The sequence below is a fragment of the Carassius auratus genome, chromosome 50, assembly GCF_003368295.1.
Source record: "Carassius auratus strain Wakin chromosome 50, ASM336829v1, whole genome shotgun sequence".
NCBI lineage: Eukaryota > Metazoa > Chordata > Actinopteri > Cypriniformes > Cyprinidae > Carassius > Carassius auratus.
This window is the reverse complement of record NC_039292.1, coordinates 6,585,153-6,611,223: the sequence shown is the minus strand read 5'-3', so window position 1 is coordinate 6,611,223 and position 26,071 is coordinate 6,585,153. Positions and strand designations below refer to the sequence as shown.

The 26,071-nt window shown below is 35.9% G+C and overlaps 2 protein-coding genes and 1 long non-coding RNA gene across 3 annotated transcripts; 2 read left to right on the top strand and 1 right to left on the bottom strand.

Moving 5' to 3' along the window:
• Positions 1-272: 272 nt before the first annotated feature.
• On the bottom strand, positions 273-2,631 carry LOC113066389 (guanylyl cyclase-activating protein 2-like). Its single transcript, XM_026238295.1, has 4 exons — positions 2,317-2,631; positions 1,991-2,140; positions 1,821-1,911; positions 273-424 (listed from the first exon to the last, which is right to left on the bottom strand). The coding sequence occupies exons 1-4, from the start codon at positions 2,554-2,556 to the stop codon at positions 273-275; spliced, it is 633 nt and encodes a 210-aa protein (XP_026094080.1). The 5' UTR covers positions 2,557-2,631.
• Positions 2,632-5,360: 2,729 nt separating this feature from the next.
• On the top strand, positions 5,361-25,456 carry LOC113066809 (transmembrane protein 263-B-like). Its single transcript, XM_026238852.1, has 3 exons — positions 5,361-5,537; positions 6,640-6,733; positions 24,748-25,456. Exons 1-3 carry the CDS (start codon positions 5,532-5,534, stop codon positions 25,026-25,028), a joined length of 381 nt encoding a protein of 126 aa, XP_026094637.1. The 5' UTR covers positions 5,361-5,531; the 3' UTR covers positions 25,029-25,456.
• Positions 13,212-16,803, top strand: LOC113066810 (uncharacterized). Its single transcript, XR_003279223.1, has 3 exons — positions 13,212-14,320; positions 15,787-15,834; positions 15,917-16,803. It is a non-coding gene; the product is annotated as an uncharacterized LOC113066810 (long non-coding RNA).
• Positions 25,457-26,071: the final 615 nt, after the last annotated feature.

Sequence of the window (26,071 nt, the reverse complement as noted above, 5' to 3'; positions counted from 1 at the left end):
GGTCAGAGCCGACAGAGCAGGAAGCCCAGGCGGAGCTGAAGAGCACCACAGCAGAGCAGACGGGACCAAAGATCCCCACGGCAGAGCAGATGACCTTGACAGCAGAGCAGACAGGTCAGACGTTCTCTACGGTGGAGAAGATAAGGCTTAAAACCACTTCAGCTGGGCTGATGGTGCAGGGGACCACCAAGATGGCGCAGGTGGGACTGAAATAGCGAGCAGAGAGACCGTTCAAGGACGGCATCTTTGGCCGTAACAGGGCAAGAAGAGAGTTAAGGAATGGCCTCCTTGGCCGTGAAAGGACAGGTGACTCGTGGACTTGAGCAGGCTCTGGAGGAGTAGTAGAGCAGTGTCCAAACAGCAAGTGCTGGTGACTGTGATATGACAAGCTCCATGGCCACTGGACCTTGGTGTGTGGTGCCCCCTCCAGAAAAAAATTTAGGGAAAGTGTTTTCCTTGAGGGAAGAACCACTTATTAAAAGGGCATAGTCAATGTTCTTTTCTGAAGTCAATTAATTTATTCCAGTGGGCATGCAAGATCTTAAAGGATAGTTTAAGCCAATGCTGTAGCACTCATTGTTCAAAATATCACAGAATCGGACAATGCTCATTTGCATATTGATTATACACTGCACAATGGGAAAGCATTTTACATTGAAAAACGTACACATAGCACCTTTAAGTTAGAAATATAAAAAACACAAAAATGAAAGAATCTTCTATAGGCATTACAAGTTATATGTTATCAGTTAAATAAATAAACAAACAAAAAAGAGACATTGTCATAATATTACAAAAAAAATTATTTTAATAATATAATAATAATTTATATATTGTATTGTTATAATCTTATTATAGCATAATTGTGATAAAAAAAGTAAAAAATATAGATTCTTACATGAAAATTAATTGGGTTGAATAGTAAAATTACATATGTACTGTATGAACGTAAATAATATATTTTATGGTATAAAAATCAGCACAGTTATAATACAAGTGAAATATAAGTGATTGTTTTTACATAAAATTGGGTTAAACAGTAAGATAACAGATGCACTGTAAAGACAAATAAATAATGTATAATATAGAAAAAATTATTTTGATAATAATATTAATTAATGTAATATAATATTACCAGGACTGCCTATGCCTGAATAATAACATAATTGTGAAATAAAAATAAAAAAAATGCTTCTTAATTACAAAGGATACAAATGGGTTATATAGTAAAATTTACTGCAGAACATGATTATAGTTCCCTCTATAAAAACATGATTCACGCTCTTATATCAGTTTTAGCACCAGACGAAGAAGGAAATGTGAGTTGGTTGAACATCAATGAGCTCAATGGTGAGGCACACACGTCACTTGTGACAGAAGGCAAATATTTTCTGACCTCCATACCAGGTCTCTCCCATTTGCAGCCGCCAACATTTGAAAGACTGTAAGAGGTCCATGGGCCTTGAACTCATGAAAACTCATGTTTTTTCGCCCAGTTTTTCCTGAACCAGCCACGTGCATTAGTGTCCAGTTTTAAGAGGTCCATAATCGAGGCATCTTTTTTCGCCCCTTCCATGAACTCTGACAGGGAAATTTGACCTGTTGGTGAAGAGGAAGAGGAAGAGTGTTTAATGAGTTCTTTCTTCAGCCCCCACGCCTCTCCCTCCCTGACCACTGACAGGCTTAATTTAGCAACAGTCTAAGCCTACACATATGGTCTGTGTCTTTGGCTATATAATGTACCTTTAGCTGTTTACGGCAAGATATTACACGTTTTAGTCTTTAACTATTGATTTGAGCAAGGAAAAACAGGCTCCTACCATCTTTGTTTTCATCCAAATGTTCAAATATCCTGTCGCAAATGTCACCGGGTGTCATGTTGATGTGGTTTCTCTGAAGTTGGCAAATAATCTACAAGCAAAAAGCAAGAAACCCATTAGAAGAGGGGGGAAAAAAAGATGAGAACGGCGAGACTCAAGACCACTCTTACCTTTATAACACGTTTGACCTCTTGCCTGTCCAATTTTCCGTTGTCATCTTTGTCGTAAACTTTAAAAGACCATTTCAGTCTGTCCTCCAGTTTGCCTCTCAGAACCAGGTGGACGGCTGCTACAAATTCCATGAAGTCTATAACATCATCCTGCAAAGAAACATGAATGATTTCCAGCCGATTAGCAAATCACAGATTGTGCATAGAAATTGCTGCTTCGCAATCAGCACTCAGTTTTTAAGGAAATTAAACATTTTCATTTAAAAAATTTAAATGAAATTCTGTAAAAAAAATAAATAGTTGACCTTTTCAACTCGTGCGCTTACCCTGTTTGTGTCAAAAGATTTGAAGAGGGTTTCTATGTACAAAGCCTCGTCTTCTGATGTGCTCTGAATCCCGAAGATCTTGCGGAATTCGTGAAGATGCAGGGCTCCACTTGGGCACTCTCTCATGAATTTGGTATAAAGAGGCTGGATGTCTGATAGTTCCACTTCTTTATCTTCATCGCTTTGAATCTGACCCATACTGAAAGACAGTCTTTGTCCACAACTCACTATGCTGATCATATGAAAATGTCCACGATAACTGAGGTGAACGTGCGGTGCTGCATTCTCCTCGCAGGTAAACTGACATAATCTACTTACAACTAGAAACATGCTGTCTTACTATGAACACACTGGTATTTTTAGAAGGCATAAATCTCTTTTGCTCTTTGATCTGACGTGAAGAATCTTCACAGTGAAAGTTCCTGATCTAATTTATAATATATCTAATATGAACTTACTCTGCCTGTTAGAGAAAGATGTGTCAGGTTTCTTTTTAATTTATAAATAAATCCTATAATAACAATATAAATCATTATATTATATTACATTATAAATATGCATCAATTAACGTATAACAAATACTATCATGATGTAAAAAAAAAAATATTCAATTTGCATATGTATTTTATTGGACAAAAGTGAAATATGACCCAGACAAACAAAACATTTACTCCAAATCATTATATTATCAATTGAATAATACTTTTTATACAAATTACAGTATTCCACATATTATTATTATTATTGATTTACATAATTTGGTTTTGGAGTGAGATATGACATGGCCCAAACATGTTTAAACATCCTTTGTGAGATTTGCTCATCTATACCCAGACACAGCCCTGAAACTTTCTTCCGTTTAGTCGGCCGAAAATGTTTTGTCTGCCGGTTTCGCAGACAAGGCTTAAGCCTAGTCCCAGACTAAAATGTAATTCTGAGCTGTTTCAACTGAAAGAATGTGTGTGTTTTTTTTCTAAGGCGTGCTTTTAAAAATTACTTAAATGTCCTAATTGAACTACAGCCTAATACTGGCTTAGTCTAAGCCCTGTCTGTGAAACTGTGGATTTAAAGGACCAAACCATTCTCACCAGTCTTACCTTTCCTCTATCCCAAGTAGCTGCCCTTACAGGACATTTCTGCATAGAATAAGCATACTTGTAAATAACTAATTAAAATAAATAAATCAATAATCTGCATAATCACAAGGACAGAGCAAGACAGAATTTACATATTTTACATTGACTGTTGATGTCATGAATAATTAATAAATTATTAGGATTAGGATGCTTGATACTTGACCTATAAAGAATATGCATTGTTGTAAATAAATAAATAAATATATTCCATATGCCATATATTAAGAGTAGTTACAGTTTAATATTTGCTAAACAGGTCCACAAATACTTCAAATATAATATTGTTAAGATTAAAAACAATTATTATTATTATTTGGAACAAATATATGCCATATGATGAGAGTAGCATTACAATTGATCATTTGCTAAATAGGTCAACAAATACTTCAAGAAAAACATATATATATTTTTAATGACTGGAAAAATATGCCATATGGTAAGAGTAGCATTATAATTTAATAATTGCTAAACAGGTCAAGTCCATCAATGCCCTCTTTCCACAACATTTCTGAACACCGTTTTAACAGCAAAGCTTAATGCCTTGTCAAGTGAACTTTGGCCTAGATCACATCAATTTTACTTCCGGCCAATAAAACCTAAATCCACCCCATTTCACCTCTAGTCTTCTTTTTAATGAGGTGATACATTATTAAGCAGCAAGTAAGAGATAGTTTGTCAGGACTGACAGTGGAGAGATAAGAGGTGAGAAACCTGTCATTAATGTCACTGTAATCCTCCGCTCTGAATCACCACAATCCCACATGCTCAGAAAACACAGGACTGTAAGGTCTGTAGCTAGTATGCAACATGCATTTTATTGTATATATATATATACAATATATATATATATATTTGGTCAGTACAGACCAAAAGTTTGGACACACCGTCTCATTCAAAGAGTTTTCCATATTTTTATGACTATGAAAATTGTAGATTCACACTAAAGGCATCAAAACTATGAATTAACACATGTGGAATTATATATGGAATTATATACAACTGAAAATGTCATATTCTAGGTTCTTCAAAGTAGCCACCTTTTGCTTTGATTACTGCTTTGCACACTCTTGGCATTCTCTTGATGAGCTTCAAGAGATAGTCACCTGAAATGTTCTTCCAACAGTCTTGAAGGAGTTCCCTGAGAGATGCTTAGCACTTGTTGGCCCTCTTGCCTTCTGTCTGTGGTCCAGCTCACCCCTAAACCATCTGGATTGGGTTCAGGTCCGGTGACTGTGGAGGCCTTCAGTGTGACTCTACAATTTTCATAGTCATGAAAATAAAGAAAACTCTTTGAATGAGAAGGTGTGTCCAAACCTTTGGTCTGTACTGTATATATATATATATATATATATATATATATATATATATATATATATATATATATATATATATATAAACAACAATAATATACAATAATATAATACAATTATAACAATAAAGTGTATTGTGCCACTAATCTTTTACAAAGTAATTTAGATCTGAACATAAATGCTCCCCTAAATATATGTGGTGTTGAAACCTTACAAAACTACACAAAATAAAGCCTTAAACCATAAATCTTCTAAAATAAATACATAAAAATTAAGACCATTTATGTAAACATCGTATTTGTTTGCTCTGTTTTGCAATCATTGCCTTAAGTTTGATTCTGAGAAACAAAAAAGGGCCAAATATGGCACCCAAATGTATGTCACAATTCTGTTTTTTGTAAAGAAAGAAGAAAGAAGTCAGGCATAAATAGATAAATAGGCAAAAATAAGAACGTACTTTCAGTCCATTATGAAACATTTACTGTGATGCATTGTGTCAAAATACCGTAGTTACTGCAGTTCTTAACAATCAGCTTCAGTGAGTACAATTAACGCGCTGCTGCCCCCTATCGACCAACACCTCAACGTCATCCCCAAATTCCGTAAACATGCCAACGTCACATCCGCTTAAATACGCATGAAAAAACGCAGCAAACGCTGTATTTATTTCGTATTAAGCGCTATTTCCATTCTACGTTTTAGCGCGTCCGTCAGTATTGAAGTGCAGAGACGCACTTTTTAAAGTACGTCTGTATTAATAGCCTCAGTAATGAAGGTGAGTGGAGTATTTGGTTTGTTTTGCGAGACTGTATAAAGGCAAACCTGTTCTTACATGATTCTGCACGCACAAACGGTTGAATAGTTATATTTACATACGGGCCTTTTTGATACTGTGGCATTAAACGCGGCTCAATCGGATAGATAGATGTTGTGTTATCTCGCTCTGATAAATAGATAGATTGGCAGCTGACGATAAGTCGATGCCCATAGATATAACGTAATATTTCATCAGCATGATAAATAAATAGTGCAAAATACACTGTATGAGCTATGCAATTGTACTTTTATTTATTTTTGCAGCCATAAAGTTTATGATTTTAGCTGCATCACAGGCTGTACAAGGGAAGAGATGATGATTATGATGATTAATGTTGTAATTGGGTCATTCCTGCTATGCAGTATCTTTTGCTTTCTATAACTTTGCAGAAATAAGTATGTTTTGTTTGTGATTTCAAGATGTATCATATACATTTGCATTTCATAAATGTGCCCAAACATTTGAACTTAGAAAAAAAAAATCTAATTATTACTTGATTTACACAATGACAAGAATCCCTGACAAGATGATAAATTCAAAAGCAATTGTTTAGTGATGGATTGGCAATTAAATTAAGTGAGGGTATCAATTTGAAATTAATTTTTATATCTGATACATGATGGGAAGTTTTAGAGTGGAACAAAAGTAATATTACAAAACATCACTGAAATCATTGAATGTATTTGTATTACTTATTCGTGGTTGCGCTGATTTCCCACCAAATTGATGTCACTTCTTGCAAGGTTAATGATGTCATTGGTCCTTGTTTAGCAACTATCAAAGTTCACATGTAGGTATGACTGCGTGTAACTTATCTTGTAAAACCAATATGGCTACTAAGAATAACTAAAATGGTAAAATAACTATATGATATAAAGAATAACAAATATAATATGATGGTCTTTTAAAATAGTGAGTTTAATATTTTATCAGATATGATAAGACTTGACTTGGGGTACATGAAAATGTACAGCATAACAGGAATGACTGTTATTGTTTGTATTGTAGCGTGTGTTTTTATGTACTGACAGTGTGAACTGTGTAATCATGTTAACTGAAGGGCCCAAGTGCAGAGACTGAGGTGATCGAGGACGCACCTGTTGACCCTAACAATGAAGAACTCCCACCTTACCTGCGTGAAGAACCACCTGAGGGTATGTTCAGCTTTATTCATGCTTATTGTGTTCTGGAATATTAATTGGGATATGTTATTGAATGCATTTATTTTGGTGTAATGTGTACATGGATGTTTTTTTTTTTTTTTATCCAAAAAGGTTTTTATGTATTTATTTAACATTTAATGCTGATGTGGCCACAAAACCTGGTTTGTTTATGTATTTAGGTCACTTCATATGAAAGTACAAAGGAATATATATATAGCATATATATAAAGCACTGAAGTCTTTCATAATTTGTCACTTTTCTGCCCCCTTGGTTTATTTTAAAGGTTTCTGTTGTGTAACAAAAGGCTAGAAATGTCTAGAAATGTATAGTTTTTTTTTCTAAAGAAAAATGTATTTTCAACAAATATATGTTTTATGACCAAGGCTGCATTTTTAAAAAAAATCAAAAATCCAATGAAAACAGTAATATTGAGAAAAATTCAATTATTACAGTATAAAATAACTCTTTTCTATTTTAGTTTATTTAAAATGTCATTTATTCCTATGATGGAAAATCAATCATTTTCAGAGTCCATTGCTAAAGTCTTCAGTGTTACACGATCATTCAGTAATCATTCTCAAGAAACTTTAAAAATATATATTTTATGAACATTTTTTAATATTAAATATCAATACTGCTTAATATCTTTATCCTCTTTATTTTTTCAGGATTTTTTGACAAATAGAAAGTAAAAAAACAGTATTTATATGAAATAAAAGTGTTTTGTGTCACTATAAATGTCTTTACTGTCAATTTTAGGTGTCCCTGGTAAAAAAAAAAAAAAAAAAAAAAAAAAATATTCATAAGTGATTCTAATCACTGATTTTGTCCACCTAATTAACACTGATTTTAAAATGCACAGAAATCCTCATGGAAATCTGGTCAAAAAATGAATACACCATCTATTACTTTTTAATGTTGTAGTAAAGTACAGTGATCTGCAGAGGGCCACACTGGCCAACATAAGATGAATAAAGATTTCTGTAGTTAAAAATCGCTCTTAATATTTGGAGTGCTACAATGAACGAAGATAAGTACAATTCCTAAATCCATTCATCTTTCCACTTCGCAGAAAGACCTGCAGGTGTTCTGTGGGACACACGGGACTGCATCTGTAGTTAATAACGGGCACGTAGGCTCTATTAATACCTAAACTCTACAAGTTTAAGTTAAAGTGGGCTTTTGTGCTCAAACCATGATCAATGTCCTCTCTTTGTTCTCTGTGCTATTTGATCTGTACATGCAGGGATGGCACAAAGAAACAAAGCTCTTTATGAAAAGTCTATTCGAGGTGAAGGCTCTGATGCCGCTGCTTTGCCAGAAACAACCTCTTTAGTTTAAATGGCTGATATAAATTGCTTTGAGATGCTCTGTGTCTGCTGCCCACCAGTGCATCGCAGGTGATTGCATAACAGCAGACGCCTGCTCTCCGGCCTTTTGGCTGCTACCTCAGTGCAGATTCTGAAATAGTTTATTATATCATTGAGATGCTGTCCATCTTTGATGCTGGGAACCACTATAGAAGCCATGTATATGTTTTATCAAGCCAGTAAGTTTTATTTCCTGAAGTGTTGTAGACAGAATGAGTCCCTTTAGGGTGTATGGTCGACTGAGGTCAGACATAGTCACAGAGGATTTGGAGTGGGACCAGACAGGCTAGTACATATGCTAATATTCAAGTGGAAAAATGCAGCCAAAATGGAGCGGTCCTCCCAGAGGCGTTCACGCTGCTGTAGACCGTGTATAGTTTACAGACCGTTTCTTCTGTTGATGCAACATTTGCACCTGATTTTTCTTCTCAAGCTTGTACAGTTGCCTCATCTGTAAATGTCAAATGTGAGGACAGAACGATAGCCAGGGTGGTAATTCTTAGCAAATTATGGCTGGTGAACATAGTTGTTTCACAATTATGTCCTGTAGTGTTTTAGTGCAAGAGTAGGATGGCGAAATTCAATCAAGGTCAAGATCTGTCGTGTGCTTGCACTTTATTTTCTGAGCGAACAGGCTGGAACTGACGCAAACCTGAGAAATACAACACCATAGATTCAGTCTGTCGGCTAATTTGAGCTTCTGGTTCCACTGTTTATCTGAAGCACTACTCGTTGAGGTGTCCATTTAGACATCCATACCCTGTCTAAGTGTTTTTATGTATGTCATTGATTCTGTTGATCCAAATGTGTAAAATATCAGCTAACTGAGATTTTTGACAGAGTAATTACAGTACTGCTTTGATTTTCATGGCCTGTTTTTGAGCAGATGATTGGATACGTTCACACAGTCCTTGCTGGGATTGACAGCTGTTTTTATTAGCAGGTGTGAGTCTTAAATTGTCTCATAATACCTGTAACTATAGCAACCTGTGACTGTAGGAAATGTCTCAAAGCACTTTAATTTGTATTTCATCCTCACAGTCAGAATGCCAAAAACTCGGTTTAGTTCAGTTTCTGTGCTTTTTGTTTTCTTTTGTCTCGCACCTTGACTGCACGATACCCCCTTTTTCTGACATTTTTCATTACCTTGTTGATATTCATCATATGCGACCCTGGACCATAAAACCAGTCGATTTTTCGAAATTGAGATTTATACACCATCTGAATAAATAAGCTTTCCATTGATGAATGCTTTGTTGGGATAGGGCAGTATTTGGCCGTGATACAACTATTTGAAAATCTGGAATCTGAAAATATCATTTAAAGTTGTCCAAATGAAGTTCTTAGCAATGCATATTACTAATCAAAAATTAAAGAGCCAGTAAGATGAAAATTCTAAGCTTCCTATCACTGTTTATAAGTCCTGTACATTAGGTTTAAATCCATCCAAGGTTAAAAAACATTGTCATTTTGTCAAAATATCATTTTAAAATTACCTCAATTCTCAGAGATCCCCAAACAATTCGCGCGAAGCTGTTCAAAAGATTCAGTTTCCTTAAACCCCACCTTTCGGTAGCATACTGTGTTCTGATTGGTCAACTAACATAGTCAGGTTTGATTGGTTGTTCCGCACACACCTCCATGGTAAACTATGCGTTAGCATCTGTTTGGGGTGAATTATGTCTTATTCCTCTCACCGCGAAGCAAACAGTAAAATAAAAAGCTTGAACAGTCTCGCTGCTTTTTCTTCTGTGTGGGTGTATTCATGCCGCGCGCTTCAGTTTGAATCTGAATATCACGTTCAGCGCGGGGGCGTGGTCACATTAGATATAACAAGGGAGACATGAAAAACAGACATCGCGTAGTTTTCATATGGATTACTTTATCACAGAATATCTGTTTTTGGTAGCACTTGTTTAGTTTTAAAGTAGACATGTCAAGCTTTCTATAGATATCTCTCTCATATCTCTTCGTTGAGTATTCACAGAGTTACACTTCATTTTAATGACGTGTTTGTACATGACGATCAGCACAAACAAAGGCTGCAGACAGCACACATACTGATAAGACGCTCGGGAGAAAACAGACACATAACTTCATAATCATACTTCGCGTTGTGATTCGGAGATGTTCGTTGTTCTAAATAAAGTTGGTAATGAACCCACTTTTATGGCCAAACACTTTGAAAATCTCGCCTTATACTCACCGAGATTAGAAAAGCAGTCATCAGTGAAATGTTGTAAAAAGGGATTTGTTGTACTGCTCTGGTATTGTGGTAAAAATTAATTTTAGCCATTGGTTCTTCTGATCTTCATTCTTTGGCAGTGAAAATAAAACAAACTTGCCTTTACAATTAAAAACACACTGTCTCCTCGACATGATGCTCTCACACCAACGTCTGTGGGGGGGGGGGGGGGGGTCGACTCCTTACTTTAGAAGCCAATAACTTTATAAATCGTTTATTTTTTAGTTTAATTATTTGCACATTGTTTACACAGATGGACAGCTACATCATACACTGTAGTACAGGTAATTTTTGATTTCCCATCTCTGTGGCTCTTTAAGTTTTGATATACTTACAGTTGGAAATTTACAAAATATCATAATGGAACATGATCTTTACTTAATATCGTAATGATTTTTGGCCTAAAACAATAATCTATAATCTTGACCCGTACAATGTATTTTTGGCTATTGCTACAAATATACCCCAGCGACTTAATACTCGTTTTGTGCTTCAGGGACACACATACATTTTGTGGTCAAATGGTTTAAAACACTAACAAAGTAGTAGTGGATTATATTCAGATTTAAAATATAATTTAAAAATGATACTATGATACTCCTATATTAGTGTAATTTGATACAAGTTATAAAGAAATTAAAATGAGAAATGTTTCCTTGGTAATTAGCTGAAATAAAAAGTATGTTTTTATTATTATTATTATTATTATTAAAATTGTGGCTTTAGTTGTATTTTTATTTATTTTTTGCCATTTTGTTATAAAAACTATAATAACCCTGTTTTAATTGTCTAAAAATAATTGGTTAATTTGTTTTCGAATCAGACTGCACTGCTCACGGTTAGTGCATGCAGCCCATGAAGACAACTCGATAAAACAACTTTTATTGCCATTAGTTCATGAGATATGATACATATTTTTATCTAATCACAATTAATTCAGAAAAAAAAACTGTAGATTCATCGGCGAAAAAGAGATTCAGTAGAAAAGTATGTTTATTCACTTAGAAGTGCATTTGTTCAGGTACATTTTGCTGTTGTCTTTGGCAAACAAAAGCACAAAGGAAAGTATTTGAGTTGAATAACATTTTTACTAGTCTCAATAAATTATCACAATTCGGTTTTGATTTTCAAATTTACTTTACTTTGGGCACAGAATGCAGTTGTTACTCTTTCATAACCAAACTGTCTATGTACATAACTGTATTTAGCACTCCAGACAGGACCGCCAACCTGTATTTTGCTGCTGTAGCCACACGTAGCCTGATGCTGAGCTTCTCATCTAACCTCACCCAAGCACAAACCCAGCAATCTTTCAAACCGCCCTGTGCAATTACAATTCAAGGTGTGTATTTGCCTGAGAGAGCAGCTGAAATTAAATAAATCTTGCCTTTGTGTCATAAAGAAAAGAATCAAGTTAATAATAGCTACAAAATTATGTTTTATTGAGTTTGTGCACTTCTGTCCTGTTTGCTTGGAGCTGTGCGCCTGTTCCATCATCCTGACAGATCCAGTGCGCATGAGGGGCTCAATCTGATGTTGTGTAAAAGGATGATGGATGGACTATCAGCCGCACGAGGCTCCCGGTGCATCGTCCACCTGTGGTTCTGCCTCGCCGTTTTCATTAGGTCCCCATAGCCGAAAACACAGATCAACATATGCGCTGTTCAAAGAGCCCCGAACGGGATGATGGATCGGTTCGAGTGCGGAAAGAAGCCAGTAGTTTCAGGTTCACTCTTGCAACTTGTTTTTCATCGTAAGTAATGCGTTTAATTAAAAATAGGTTGGCGTAGATGGATTACTTAAGAATTATCAGATGTTGTGGTGCAAAAGAAATTGCATCCTCCTTGTGAAGGTAAATTAAATTCCAGGTAATTTGGTGTAAATTTTATAATTTGTTTAGTTAATGTTAAAACTGATTCTATTGGACGGTTATTTTTGTTCTGCTATCCGACACCTGCTATATCTATCATAGACTTCAAGATGGAGTGGGTCGTTTCTGCACAACTAGTGTCAACAAATTGCAAAAGTAATGACTTTTCAAAAAGGTTTCCTTCCTGGTTGGCCCAACATATGGCTCCGCCCCCAAACTCACACTATTGATTGAGCCAGTGTTACCATGTTGGGCAAAGTTTTGATAACATCAGAGTCTTAAGACTTTTCAGTTAAATCAACCTATGAACAGGGAAGGGTTATTAAAGTTAACTAAAACTAAAACCGTTAAAAAAAGTTTCTTGACATAAAATAAGAACTTTATAGTAGTTCTTTATAGAATAAACTTTATAGTATTTTTTTATTATTATTTTTTCAGCTAGCTCTCAAGGCAAATTTTCTCATTTTTATTTAAACTTGATGTACTAAAATAATTAAAACTAAGCCTGAATTAAAAAATGAATAAAAACTATAAAGAAATATTTAAAACAAAACAGTAAAGAAACAAAAAACACAACAAAATTACCAAAACTTTAACTAAAATTACAATTAAAACATCAGAAAATATAAAAAATTATTTTTTTATTATTATTATTATTATTTTATTATTATTATTATTTTTTTATTTTTGTTCAATTTAGTCAGTTTTATAATACTAATATATAATTTAAATATATATATATATATATTATTATTATTATTATTATTATTATTATTATTATTATTATTATTATTATTATATATATATATATTTTTTTTTTTTTTTTTTAAGGGATAGTTCTTCCAAAAATTAAAATTCTGTCATTTACTCCATTTGTACTGAAGAAAGAAAGTCATACAGGTTTGCAACGAAATGAGGTTGAACAAATGATGATAGAAATGTCATTATTAAGCTTAACCCTTTAAGCTTGTACAGAACAAAATAATTTACTAATGAAGAAAAAAAACACATTACCTTTAAGTATATGTGGCTGCCTTTGTGGTTTTATTCTGCTATTTTTCGGGCACAACTACAGTTGTTCTCTAAGCTCCTGCCCCTCGAGCCTCTGAGCTTTAATGGCCAGAGATTAATGGAACCTGTCCAGTGTAACAAACCAGAAATGCATACCAACTAGGCACCTAGGTACACACAAATAGATATTGTCAATTTACTTAGGACAGTGGCCGTGGGCACCATCTGCAGTCGACGGCTCTCCATGCTTGTTTGATCACAGGGAGACTTTTGTCACTTGAACAAACCAAATGAAGTGTGAAGTTTTCAGGCCATTATACAGTATGCACAGTAATGCTGGGCCGTCTCTTACGCTCAAAACCGAAACTCAGAAGCCATCAGGAATGATGCACATCAGCTAGCTTTACAGGCCATTTCATTATCTGTAAAAACACAGGCCAACCTAGAACTTTTCTCATAACCTTTTGCTCTATAGCCTTGAAGGACTTATGACTGCTTCAGGGTGAACCTTTTCTTTTTCTTTTTTTACAGTGCAATCTGAGATTTTTCTGTCTCTTTCCGCAATGGCTGACTTTAAAGGGGACATAGAAAATCAATAGGTCTCATTAGATCAGTTAAAAAAATATTTTGTTGTCCTTTATGTCTTTATGGGGTGAGGATTCATGTCATGAAAGCGTCCTCTCAGGAAATTGTGGGTGGAAGGAACGGACCATTTCTGAAAATGATAATACGAGCAATATTCAGAAAAATAATATGAATATCCAGCAGTACAGAAGGAATGAAAAAGGGACAGGCAGAAATTTATCACATTCAAACAGTTTGGATTTAATTTAAGAAAGGCAAAGGCTGTCTCTGACCCGAATGTGACCACGCTTTTCACATCCAATTATTTCTTCTGCCATGACGAGCAGAAATCATTTTTTTTAGAACGGGAACATAATGGTGGGTGAAATGACAGGTTGAGTGAATGCATCTCTCTCTACGGCTGTTTTCAAAGGACTGACAGTTGCTCTCCACCAGCTCTTTGGCATAGAACAATGAAAAGCAGCAAGGAGCCGACTTGCCATCTGTAGTATGACTGGTAAATTATGACACTTCATTACAGCTTCCTCTTCCTCTATCTCTCTTTCCCTCTCTCTGTTTCTCTTTCTTGCTTTCTCTGTTCTTTTCCTCACTAACTAACTCTTGTCTTTCTGGTTTTTACTCATTCTCTGTCTCGCTGTCTCTGTCTCTCTCGCTGACACCTGTCCTCAGCACTGTGTTGCTTACTATGAAAGAATTAAATCAGGACACCGCAAAGCCCATGGGTCGACTAAAACCCCGTTTCTTGACATGAAAACCGGTCATTAATATGTATTCCAAGTCATAAGATTAAGAACCCACCCACAGGTCTCTATGATAACCTGGTCCTGGTCCCCCTCAATAGGAATTATTTTCTTTATTTATTTTTTTTGCTCAATGTAATCATCCACCAGGTCCAATAATTCTGTTCTTGCCAGGAAAATGTTAATTTATTCATCAGTTAACATTACATTTATATTATTTTATACATACATTTATATGTATAGTATTGTTTTAGTAAATGTAAATAAATATCGGCCGATAATTAATGCACATCTCATCAGTAAAGCCGTTTTTTTTTTAATCAGCGGTAAATTCCGTCAAGTGCATGATTTCACATAGAGCAGCGGTTACTACACAGAGCCATTTTTAACTGACAAGCTGCGCAAATCAACGCTGATAATAAACGTGGATTTGCGCAGTTTGTCAGTTAACAACGTCTCTGTGTAGTAAACGCTGCTCTATTGAAATCACGCACCTGATGGAATTTACCGCTGATTAGAGAACCGGCTTTATTGACGACATGTGCATTAATTATCGGCCGATATTTATTGTGCACCCCTAAATATAATGTTTAATTTAATATAATGTAAATTTACTATATAATGTAAAATATACTATATAATTTACCACTTAAATTGCATTATTTTATAATTATTTATATACAGTATAGACTAAACTGTACATTCGACTAAGGATGACTTGGATCATTGTCAAAGCAATTCCTGCATTTCCATGCAATCATGTTGGTGCTTCAGTCAAAGCTGCTTTTGATATTGAGACTCCTAGCATAAGCCAGATGAAAAAGGAACATCTGTCCTCTCTAATATGAAAGCATAATAAAGTTATTTTGTGCATGTCTCACCCCGGTCAGCAGAATCTCTCATTGGTGTGTTGTTGCACACTGCTATCATTGCAAATCCCTGATCGGAAAAACGGTAAACAAAAAAAAAAATGCAGTAGGAGGTGAACTGGGGGTTTGCCTGCACTGAATTATTTAAGGTCTTACCTTGACGATTCTGCACACCATCTGCTTGATGTATAATTCAAGAGACATGCTCAGGGTGGGGATGTCTTAAATGAAGCGCTCTGCATTGAATGGTCACAGTGTTGCAGGTCCAAACATTATGTAACCTTAACCGTTTGATGTGTGTGATATGAGAGATCTCCACTTTTAAAAGCTTCGCTCTTTGATATATATTTCAGAGTCTGTACCGCAAATTCCAGTTACACTTGCTGTTTCATCTACGGATGGTAAGGTCCAATGTACGTGGCTTCTTTCAGCATGCTCTGAGACTTTTCCTGTGCATTGATGTGTCTTTCTAAATCCCCAAAGCACAGAGTCTGACATGAAAAGCAGGACAGGGCAGGAACCGCAAGCCAGGTTCTCCTCCAATAAGCTCAGCAGGAACAGGCACGATTTTTTCCCTCCATCTGTAGCTACTGAAGTGCAAGCGTGTCTCATCCGCCTGTCAATCACACACTTTATAGCAGCAAAATCCATCTGGGGAAGATAGAGACTGTTTGAATTATTAGTGTCACACTGCTGAATCTAGATAGGTACTGTTTTTGCTATCCTCTGACTATAATTTCTTATAAAAGAGGGATGTCTGATCTGAGATCAGTGTCATAACACTGAGATAAAAATGCAGGCCTTGGTTTGAGGGTCATAGAATCACAATTTCAGGCACGGGGTGGCTAAAAGTAGAGCTTTTCCACCAGTTTTTGTTATATAAGCAAGATCGAATGGTTATCTTTTTTGAAGGAGTAAGATTGTGTTTCATTTCGATCTGCTGCTGCGGAGGACTGTGAACTGAAACTACTTGGTTGTTGTACTGTAAAAAGATTTGTTTGAAAGCTGTTTAAGAGAATTGATCGATATTAAAGAGACAGTTCACCTAAAAATGTTGTTCCAAGCTCAATTATTTTTATTTTCTTTCAATGGAACATGAAAGGAGATATTTGGCAGAATGTCTGAGCTGCTCTTTACAATGACATTGAATGGAAAAGTACACTGCCACACTTCAAACAAAAAAACACCAGAGAAATGCCCCAAAAATAGTCTGTACGGCTATATTCCAAGTTTTCTTTAGTAGTCCAGTACTCTTGTTTGACATTAAGGATTTGTTCTCAGACGTCTTGTGACTGATAGCAGCACATTTAAATGTTTTGATTGGAGGATAACTGAGAGCTAAATGAATTGCACAGTCTGTTTGGCAAAGAATAACATTTGCTTGCTTCAGCCTCTCTGAATTTGTAAATTAGCAGAAACCGTAGCAGCTCATCCTTGAAGTCGGTTTGCTAGTCCTTGCATTCCACTTTTCCTTTTTGGTGTGTGAATTAGCTAATACATTTTCACTTGTCGTATTAATGTATTTCTACTGAAGCAATTAAGTCTAATAGGCTAATGAAGATATCATGAGCAAGGTTAATAAGCTATTGAAGATATTGTGAGCTATAGGTTAAAGAACATATTATGAGCTATAGGTTAATATAATAATGAATTTGGAGATGCTAATAGGTTATAAATGTCAGGGCTAATGGTGATAGTATGAGCCAAGCTAATAAATCATGAAAAAGGCCATTGGTAAGCAAGTGAACTTCATAGGAACTCTCCAAGGCATGTTTTCATAAAAACAGCTTTTTTTTCTTCTGAAAAGGGACGTTTATGCATCTTTTAAAGGTTTTATTAGGATTTTCAAGGCGGCGTCCATTGGCTTCCATCACAGGCTTGTGAAGCAACTACAATACGCTGACATTTGAAATCACACAATAGTCTCCGTCATCGATATAAATCTCAAGGCAAACGACATGAGTGACTCATTTGCACACATTATCAGATCCTGGCACAGCGGGGGAAGTTTTTGAGCAAAACCTACATTGGGAGGACTGGGATGAGTAAGCGCAAAGGTTCAAGTGTCATACGTGTCTGTCCTGATAGGTCAGATGCGCGCAAGCTTGCGCACCCGGTGGAAACATTGACCTTTCCAATAAGTGGTTCATGGTACTTAGTTATTTATTTAATGCAGCTGTATCAAGCCAGCAGGGAAAAAGGCCACATTCAGACTCCATTTCAGCCCACTTTTTGTCAGTCCCATAATTGCCCAAGCTCGTCATCGAATTGGAGCTTCTAAACATAGCAGCGGTGGGCTCTTCAAAGCCGGCTACCGTTGAGTTTTGCGAACACTCCTCCAGGTAATTTTTAATGCGTATTTGTGTCAACATACTGGTGCGTCAATGTTTTTACACTCCATTTTTGAATTTTTCCATGTTTACCCCCCTTTTTTCCCCCCATCTTCTCTTGTACTAACACCATGTCCAGCAAGGTCCAATGGTAATTCAGTACATTCCCTTCCAGGCCGTTCTCGCGAAACCTCATTTTAACTTGACCCTCCATTGTGTTTTGCCCTAGGCAACACGGGCACAGGGATTAAAAATAGAGACCTCAGAGAAAAGGAGTTGACACGGTTCTTGTCGGTGAGAGGACTGGAGCTGCGGAGAACAGAATCCCGCTGGGGGTTTTTATCACTGGGGAAGGTCCGATTACCCCCTACATTCTCTCACTACTCTTTTTCTTATTTCTTTCGCTCTCATTCACTCCCTCGCTCGCTGTAAATCTCGGTGCCAAGTGAGGAGAACAATATTTTCACCATTATTTCTCAGCACTACAGAGAGATGATGTGGGTATTGATATAGACTCATAAATTTACAGAGGCGACAGATTTACGCCGGAGGCTGGCAGCCCTACTCTCGTTCAGGAACAGCTTTGATTGGTTGGGAATGGATTCTTGGCTATCCAATTCAGCTTAGGTCAGGGAGGTCTAAATCACAGGACTATATCACTGGTTTTTATAGTGATGGCAGTTTGGTACATACAATAAGCTCAATACTTTAGTCATACATCTCCCCAAATGGGATGTGCGTCATGGTGCATAATCCCTGCTACAACAAACCGTACTTTATTTATTTGTTTGTTTTTATCTGTATTGCTTGCTAATACTTCTACTTCTACGTTCTACTGAAATAAAAATATTGCAAACCAAAAAACAAGCTATTTTCATGTTTCTCGCACAAAATTCTGTTTTATCTACGAATCGCACACTTTCTTTTCTCTCTTTCTTTTTCATAAAAACGTGCACACATACAGCACAGTCCAGCACACGAGCGAATCAAACACGCACCGAAACTTGTCAACCCTGCCCTGCGACTTTATCAGTAAAGTAGATTTGCAACTGAAAAGCCTCAGCATGGACGTAACAACAGCGACGTTCTTGAAGCAGTTAAACTTACAGTTTCAATATTAGTATAAACGCTGCTGCCGAACACCTTTGAGGGTTGCACAGACTCAGATTCACACACCCTTAATCTCTCTCTCTCTCTCTCTTTAGTAACTTGTTTGCAAATTAAAGGCTCAAGTCTTCATTAGTACCCCTAAAACACAATTAAGTTTTGTAATCATTCTGACATAGAGAACACTGTAATGATTTCCATGGATTATAATTTTTGTTTGCTGTTTTGAGGAGAGAAAAAAAAATATTTTGCTGAGTGACTTAATTATATTAAAAGCATTTTTAAATGTATTTTCAAGTTATTTATTTTTTTAAATAAATAAAATTAATTATTAATTCATAAATATAAGTTATAGGAGACTCCAGAATGTTTCCAACCTGAAATTATACTTGTCTTTTTTTTTTTTTTTTTTTTTTTTTTTTTTAGAAGGTGAAATTCTCATTGTTTAATTTTAATTCTACATGTTTATGAATGATGGTTGGACCAAATGCCTTTCGTTTTGTGGATAAAATATTAATAAGCAGGGATTAAAAAAAATCGGATTTCATGTTGTTGGTGTGAAATATAATAAAATATTAATTATACAAACTACTCAGTTTTCCTTTCAATACTTTATTTTATTTTATTTTTGATATTAGTACACTTGTGATTCACTGACATTTATGCGTTTATTCCATTACAATGTGTATATTTTTTACATAATTTTAAATCCACATTCAAGCATTGTGACGGAGTATGCAACACTCAAATTACAGTAATAATGCAAAAATGCACCTCTTTGTTGGCTTTTTTGTACACCCCGCCATTAGATGAGATCTGTTCCAGGAGATGCGGTCTTGGTGTTTCCTCCACGATTGGTTGACTTTTTATGCCCCCAATGACCCCAGCATTCTTACTTCAGACCTATTTGTTCTTCTTTCTTTTACAAAATGTTCCTGTCTGAGTGGGTTCCTGGAGGAAAACGCAGTTCATCTGTCTCTTCTCTCTCAAACATTATCTCCATTCTCTGCCTATCGGTTTGTGAATGCAGCATTGTTGGTGTTATCTAAAGGTGCCCTCGACAGGAACATATTCGAGTTAAGGCCAGGTTTCAGACACCAGCAGATCTTATGAGAATGTTCAAGTGTGCGCAGATAATTTCCTCCGCTCGCTCTGCGCACCAAGGAGACCTCTTATTTCACTTCAGGTGGGGCTTTTTGGAACAGAAAACTTTATTCATCTAAGTTTGCTGCAGGCTTCTTACTCAAATTAATGTTTAGAGTGACTTGGGAAAGGAATCTGGGAAAAATGAGTCAAATTATTTTTTTTTCTTCAGTTCTACAACCTACTCAATTTGATTTCTGGTTCATCAGAGACCGTGGAACTCCATGGCTCGTTTAAAAGCATTAGTGACATGTGAAATATTCTACCCAGTATTCGTTTATTTAGCTGTCAAGACCAACATGGTAACCTTTGTACCGGGCTTGTTGAGACGTTTTTTTAGCTACTGATGCTCACCCTCCACAGAACTCGTGCCGGCTCTCGAAAGAGCTCAACTTGTCTCAGAATATCTTAACCTTTCCATCTAAGCCTTCAAATGTCACTGTTCTCTTTCCTCCATCTGAAGACAAATTGACATTTTCTATGTGCTATATAATTGGATTGATCCCAAAGGCTCTGGTCAAAAAGAATAAATTGGTAATTCTTCCAAAGCAAGCAAGCTGTTTAGCGTTTTGTGGTTGTGTGCGTTGAATCATTTTTACATTGTTCAAATAGTGGAGGATTAATGTATTTGAGTGTAATCTCAATGCTGTTTACTGTGCAAATTGTAGTGGATATATGATTTCATTCTGAAGAAAAATAAATATAATATTTCACGATCCGTACATGTGACCGGTTACGGGATGCTATCAATTACCACAGACAATAATTTAAGTCTTCAATGTGTAAAACATGCATAAATCATGTTTGCAGTAATGCATTTACATTAAAAGTCTATAGGGCATTGTCCTGAAGAAACATTAAAATGCATATTGTTTTGAAAACATAGTCACGACTCTAATATATGCGTTAGCATGAGATTTGTGTCCATTAAGAGTCACAGAATTACAACGATTCTGTCTAACTAATAACTTAAGCTGATGAACCCGGATCTATATTATTTAATGTTGTTATCCACAGCAGCGATGTGATTAAACAGTAAAAAATGATTCATCCAACACATCGCTGTGGTCTCTCTCCTCCCCTGCAGTCAGATCCTACATGTATTATCCCATTATTTTGGTCAGTAATTGGGTTAAACCAGATTAGGCCGAGGTCTTTCCTTTCTGTTCTCATCAGAAATCATGCATGATGTGCACAGATTTGTTGTTGTCTATAATGTCTATGAGATTCATATGACGTATATAATGTTTAACTATCCAGGACGGATGTCTTCTGTATGTTGCTGATGACTTATTATTTGGCTGCCATATTCTATTTTATTTTGTGGGTTATGTGTTGGACTGACAATCCAGAATTTTTGCATACATTGCATTGTCACACGATGCTATTAATGACCGTTATTTGCATGCAGTATATACAAATTATAGACTCATTTGTTTCACATTTGTTATTTTAGTATCCATGGGCATGTAGTCAAGACAATATTTACATCTTGTTAGTTTAATGGGACTTCATTCATGGCATGGTACTGTAGCAGAGTGTCTTCACCGGTTATCTGCAGTGTTATTGTACTTCTTGTACTGAATTTTACTGAATTAAAATGGCTGTCATTTGCAAACTTGTCCCTGATGCCTGTGTGCATCTTACAATCAGTTGTTGCCTCATTCATGAAATGCATACTGTTCTTATGTAAATTGTTGCAGATTGTTACACAAGTTATGCAGTATTGTGCATAACCACTGATTTACAAGCAATTTACACCACAATTGACTGTCATATGTATACAACAATTTATGTAAAATCTATTTTTGAATTTGCAGAAAAATTGCTCGTCACACTTAAAGTTACAAAAAATTACACTAAAGTAGCTTGTCATATCAATGTGACAGTTTATGTTTATAGAGATGCACCCTTCGACAGGCCGGTCAGTCTCACCAAACACTATGGAAGACCCAAGACGTGTCACTCTTATCCACCTTGTTTTTCCTGTAAGAGTGGGCATTTGTATGAGAATGGGTCTGTTGTGTCTTAGCATATTATTTTAATGTATTATCATAATTATGTCTTGTCACCGAGCACTTTATTTTGAGAGTTTTTTTTAGAGTGAGAGAAAATGTTTTTGGCATTGAAAACAAGTATTTTTGTTTGTATAAGCTGTCAGTTATATTTGTTTGAAAGAAAATTGGCAAAGATCAGAATCGGCAGGTCACTTAAAAAAAAATCTGAGCTTGGAATCGACCAAGAAAATTGCAATCACTGCACCCATATTTAAATAAGAATGGATTTACAACCGTTTTTGGTTTTGCTTGTCACTTGAATTAGTTTACATTTGAATAATTAAAAACCAGTTATATGCAAATTACTTGTCATATGAATGAGTTCACATTAGCATGAATTTAAAAACAATTTAAATGAAAATCACTTTTACAAACATCCATTCTTACATTTTCATCATATGAATATGAGTTTACATTAGAATGCACTTATGAACATAAGAGAAAATTGCTTATGTTTAGAATGTATTCTACAAACAGTTCGTGCACAAATTATTTTTTTATTATATGAATGTCGCATTTTAAGTTAGAATGGTTTTTATGAACAATTTAAACAAAAACTGCTTGTGATATGAATTTCACTGTTTATATGACAATGGATTTGCGAAAAATAGATTTACATTAGATTGGCTTCACAAACAGTTTTGTATGAGAATTTACACAAGAACGAATGATCAGTTTTCCTTGAGTTTTATGAGGCACACCATGTGGAAAGATTCTATACAGGCCTACTTATTATCCTAGGAGAAAACATAAGCCACTATAATTGGTCTACCCTTCTTTAATTGGAAATAACCCCATTCCTTTTTTGCAACATGCGTCACTGATTTTGCTTATTTGGGCTTAATATAAAAATGGTTTGAGGTTTGGTAGCGTGAAAAGCGTAATTGTATCTCCCCAGGCCCAGATGGCAAGAGTTAGGTCTTAATCACATGTCTGGAATCAGGAGGAGCTAGTTATTTCTACTGGCCAACATCGTCTATGACGGCATTTTACCACTATTATCTTGACCTTCTCAACAGCTGCCTTGTTTTGCCAAAAAACAGAAATCCAGATTAAAATTGCTTCTGCATACCAGTTATCATACATCATTAAAAAACATCACACAGTTCGTAATCTACTCTGAAAGTGAGAAACTCACAGTATAGAAATGGTGTTGGTAGAAGCAAGAGCTTTGTAGGCATGTTTCATACATATTAATACATTTCCACATTTGCGAGAGGCTGTTAAAAAAAAGGAAAGCAGGCATTAGTTAAATCTGTTCATCTCCTGTCTGGTCGCATCTCACAAGTGTTTCACATCAAGGCTTGTTCTGTTGATCTCAGCATGTGTCAGTTGTTGTTTATCCACGCACGCACGGACTACGTGTGGGGTGACCTTGACTGTGCCGCGAAGTTTGCCGTCCGCCGTCCCGTGGGACTCATCTGAAGACGTGCTGCTTGTCATTCACACGGCTTCTCGCCGGCACATCGATTCACCCGGGGAGCTCATCGTGCAACCCAGCCATGCCGTACTAGACAGTATTGATCGAATGTAAAAGATATAATTTCTGTTCACAATCCGCAGAGGGGTGCGTAAATGCTAGTTGTCTGCCAGAAGGAAAGGAGTGTTTTTTTTCTTGTAGTCTGCGAAAGGAACAACAGAGGGGAAAGATGATGCCATTTAGACAGTGTGTGTGTGTGTGTGTGTGTGTTGTGTGTGTGTGTTTCAGAACACATCTGCTCAGTGTATTACTCAGTGTCAGGCCTAGATGTGAACTGATTTTTAAATGCTGCCCTGAAGATTTAAGTCTCACATAACCAACACAGTGAGGAAAAAAAAAAACGTATATAAAGGCTATTATTTTTCAGTGAGTTTCCTGGAGCACATTATTTGAAAATCATGGCTTTAGTTAACGCTCTTAACTGAAAAATTGCACTGATGCATTGAGATGATAATTATGTTTGCTCTGGATTTATTTGTAAAAGGTGTTTAATGAGCCATCGGAAGGATGGATTTGTATACATTCGTTTTTTTACATTGCCAAATAAGTTTTGCTTGGTTGTTTCTGGGTAGTTGCTTATTGGACAAAACCTTGGGGGGAAAGCCATGTTGTTTTATTTGTTGTTGTTGTTGTTGTTGTTGTTATGAATATTACATTTTATAAATAATAAATAACTATGCATAAGTACTGTGGATATTATTTTGATTGTTGTTGTCTAATTATTTACTCATTGTGTCAAAAAACTAAAACAAACAAAAACTTTATTTATTTTTTTTGCATATCTACTTTTAGACACTTAAACATCGAAATACTCTTCATCGGTCATAAAAAGACAAAATTGGTCTATGTCTGGTCTAACTTAATATTCTTAATGCATGCAAGAATGGCTTTCATGTAATGTCAGATTTTTATATAAATAATAATAAAACCATGCATTAAAGGTTTGTACTTACATTTTGTTCAATAAAAAAGGATAAATAATACTTACACAAACACATATAATAACATAACATGATAACATCTTATTTTTATTTTCTTGTATTCTAAAATTTTTTTTTGTATTATTTATTTTACAATACACATTTTTATTATTTATGTTTTACCATGCAGATTATCAATATTTTTATTGAATAATATTTATTGTAATTCTGTATCTGAAAGCTCGTTTACACTTCGGTTTACCCTAATATTTTTCAGACTTGGAGAAAGACCACCCTAAGACTGAAGCAGGCGTGGTGTGGAGAGTGACAGGCGGGCTGTTCAACCTCACCAGAGGAGCGGTGGGTGCCACCCTTGGGGGAGTGGCCTGGGTAGGCAGCAAGAGCTTTGAGCTGACCAAGACGGCTGTGACGAGCGTTCCTGCAGCTGGAGTGGGATTGGTCAAAGGCGGTGTCTCCGTGGTGACGGGAGGTGTCGGGGCAGTGGGGTCTGCAGTGGCTGGTAAAGTTACACCAAAGAAAAAAGACAAGTCGGATTAGACTCGCTGACTCGCTCCCACCCTTTGTTCGATTCGGTGTGTCTGTGGTTGTCTGCCTGGATCATTCTCACTTTCAAGAGTGTTGGAAAGCAAGGTGGCAGGTTCATTTAGCCCATGGGAAAATTACTGGTTTGGATTCACCAAATACATCCCTACCTAGTTAAGTTAATGTGAAGAACTGCAACATGGTATATAAATACACTTCTAGCAACATTAGAACGCTACTGCAGAGGTACATGAGATAATTGGGATCTAATGCCTTTTGTTTGTTTATGTTTGTCTGTACTTGTGTATTTTGAGTGTGGACTGAATCTGTATTATTAGTGCGACAAAGACTTACTTTGGGATAAAGAGGGATCAAATGCTGATATCAGACATTCTTCATTAAATCGACCACTTCTTACATAGGAAATGTTAAATACTAATATACCAGCAGTTTTTCTTAAAAAGAAAACATGGTTTAATTAAATGTTTCTGTAATATCAGTTCAAACACTCCATGGGTACGCAAAATAAGATCGAATTTAGCTCTACTATCTTGTTTCAAGCCCATCTTTGAACAAAATAATGTGAGATTTTTCTTCTTCTTTTTATTTAACTCATTAATTTAATACACGTGGCAGTAGATTACCTTTGTCCTCTGATAATGTTTGATAACAACTGATAACATTTGCGTAGATTACATTTAATGCTGAGTGTCAAGTGTAAACACTCCATTTCGTAAGACAATTTTGAATCTGTAGCCAGGAAACCAGTGTCTGGAGTTAAGAAAATAAATTATTCACATCTAAAAAAGGACGCAAGGAAACAGAAACTACAAATCTCTTTTTCCAGTCTAAACTACTCATTTTCTGTTTGCGAAGCATCGCTTGTAGTTCGTAGAGATGATGTTTTATTGGCCGTACATGTGCCTGAATGTCTTGGGAGTTCTTAAAGCTCACTGTGCAGTGTTTAGTGTTTCAGAACAGTAAAAAATAACCACAGGTGTTTTTCCGGCTACCCTTTTAAAGCTGTTTACATCATAGAACCAGCACAATTGAAAATT

Coding starts and splice junctions, on each gene's coding strand:
- LOC113066389 (XM_026238295.1), bottom strand. CDS start 2,556: ATGATCAGCATAGTGAGTTGTGGACAAAGACTGTCTTTCAGTATGGGT. Junction 2,141..2,316: donor AATCTTTTGACACAAACAGG/GTAAGCGCACGA, acceptor GTTTCTTTGCAG/GATGATGTTATAGACTTCAT. Junction 1,912..1,990: donor AGGTCAAACGTGTTATAAAG/GTAAGAGTGGTC, acceptor TTTTGCTTGTAG/ATTATTTGCCAACTTCAGAG.
- LOC113066809 (XM_026238852.1), top strand. Junction 6,734..24,747: donor GCGTGAAGAACCACCTGAGG/GTATGTTCAGCT, acceptor AATATTTTTCAG/ACTTGGAGAAAGACCACCCT.